General features: G+C 35.2%; 1 protein-coding gene across 1 annotated transcript in view; it reads left to right on the top strand.

Annotated features, from left to right (window-relative positions):
- The first annotated feature begins 263 nt into the window (after positions 1 to 263).
- Positions 264 to 2021, top strand: part of LOC108250108 (ras-related protein Rab-7L1) — a 25927-nt gene continuing 24169 nt past the window's right edge. The window contains exon 1 of the mRNA XM_017439825.2: positions 264 to 445. Within this exon, the coding sequence (XP_017295314.1) occupies positions 328 to 445 (118 nt within the window). The 5' untranslated portion in view covers positions 264 to 327. The remainder of the gene's footprint in view (positions 446 to 2021) is intronic.

Here is a 2021-nt window from a genome sequence, read left to right on the forward strand (position 1 = left end):
TGTGTTTTATGTCACTGAAGTATTTATGACAACACTTATTCTTTAAAATATATCTTCAAAACTTCAAAGACATATTTTCAGTTTAAATTGATGAGATTATTGAAAAACAAAGTTACTATATAATTTTAGTTTAGTGTGTATGTTTTTAATTTATTTTTGCAAAAATTTAGCATTTAAAAACATAAAACAATAAAATAGTGAGCTTTAGTTCAAATGCCAATATGATATGGTTTAGAAGGTTTTTAATTGCAGGTGTGCATTTCCTGTTTGACCTTTGAGCCTCTGGCACCTTAAACTGTCTCACATGCTGTATCATAAAAAAACACAATGGAAGAACATGTTCTGAAAATACTGGTTGTTGGAGATGAAAATGTTGGAAAATCTTCCTTTCTGCATCGCTATGTCAGCGGCCACTTCAATAGAACCTACAAAATGACTGTAGGAGGTAGGTGGGCTTTTATCATCATGGGACATGCTCTCTATCATGGCTCTGTGTGTGGGTGGGTGTGCGTATGTGTGTGCTGTATGCTGGTGTAGATTCTCAGTCATCCAGGCTATGGTAAAAATTCAAAAAAGGTTAAAAAACAAAAACAACTACAACTACAGAATACAAGTCCAGTTGTTTTTGTTTTTTAACCTTTTTTGAATTTTTATGTGTGTGCTGATTGCTAGGTGAAAATTATGTACCTCAAAAGAATTTTTGGATGCAAAAGTATTAAAATGATACTCTGGTAAAACTGAGGTGGGGTTCTGTGTGTGAAGTTATGAACGACTAGAGAACTTGCATTTTCTGCTAATGCAGCATAAACTGACCTTGCTGAAATCAGTTAAAGAAGCAGAAACTTGAGTTGTTAAAGCTAAAATGATCAGAGTAACAATCATAATGAGCATAACAGTTTCTAAATGCTAAGACCAACAAAACAGTAGCTCAAACTTAAAACAAACAAAGCAGTAGCTAAAAGCCATAACTAAGATCCTATATAGAAATATTATGGTATTGTATCTGTTTTGATCAAACCATGAAAAAAACATTTTGCACAATACAGTATCATGGGACACTGTGAGATGTCACACTTAGAGTATGTGAGCTACTACCATATAAAACCCTAGCTCAATATTTTTATATGTGAAGTATAGCCATCCATCAAACCATCCATTTTCTGCTGCTTATCTGTTGACAGGTCGCAGGGGCAAGTGGAAACCTAAACATCCCTTGCCCCAGAAACACTCTCCAGCTCTTCCTTGGGAATCCTAAGGCATTCCTAGGCCAGAGAGAATATTTTTTTCCTTCCAGTGAGTTCTGTATCTGTCCCAGAGTCTCCTCCTAATGTTACATGCCCTGAAAACTTCCAAAAGGAGGTGCCCAAAGGCTTCCTAATTAGATGCCCAAATCACTAATTGATACAGGGAAGGAGCGACTCTACACTGAGCTTCCCCCAGATGACAGAGCTCTTCAGCCCTATCTTTAAGACAGAGCCAGGCCATCCTGCAAAATAAAATAAAATCTATTTCCATCCTTGTATCCGGAATCTTGCTATTTAGTTGCTCCCAGATTATTAAATAAATTGATATGCAAAGTGAACATTTTAAACCAAACTAAATATAGTATGTGTTAAAAATATTTTATGGGGTACACAAAAAACAATTGTGCAGTAAAAAAATAAGCTTGCATGGCTTTTTATAAAGAACCTAAGTTTGATAGCAACTAGGACATTCCAATTGCTGGGGCTAGAAAAAAGTTGGGATTGAGCAGAAAGGCCTTATCTAAGTTCATTAAAAAAAACTTGATTAATCCTAATATTAACCCCTTACCACTCGCCCTCAAAAAGCTCAAGAAGCCTGGAAAAGACGTACCCAAATTAAATTAGATGCTATTCTTCAGCCTTTTGTGGTTCAAACTAAAGATTAGGCTCCATGTGAAGTTAACACTTTGAAGTTTTTGCCTGAGCAGTCAAAATGATTGTAACTTTAACTAATTAGTAGTTATTGAAGTGAAAACACAGAGATTTCAAGCATTTTTT

Source organism: Kryptolebias marmoratus, linkage group LG8 (assembly GCF_001649575.2).
Source record: "Kryptolebias marmoratus isolate JLee-2015 linkage group LG8, ASM164957v2, whole genome shotgun sequence".
NCBI classification, from domain to species: domain Eukaryota; kingdom Metazoa; phylum Chordata; class Actinopteri; order Cyprinodontiformes; family Rivulidae; genus Kryptolebias; species Kryptolebias marmoratus.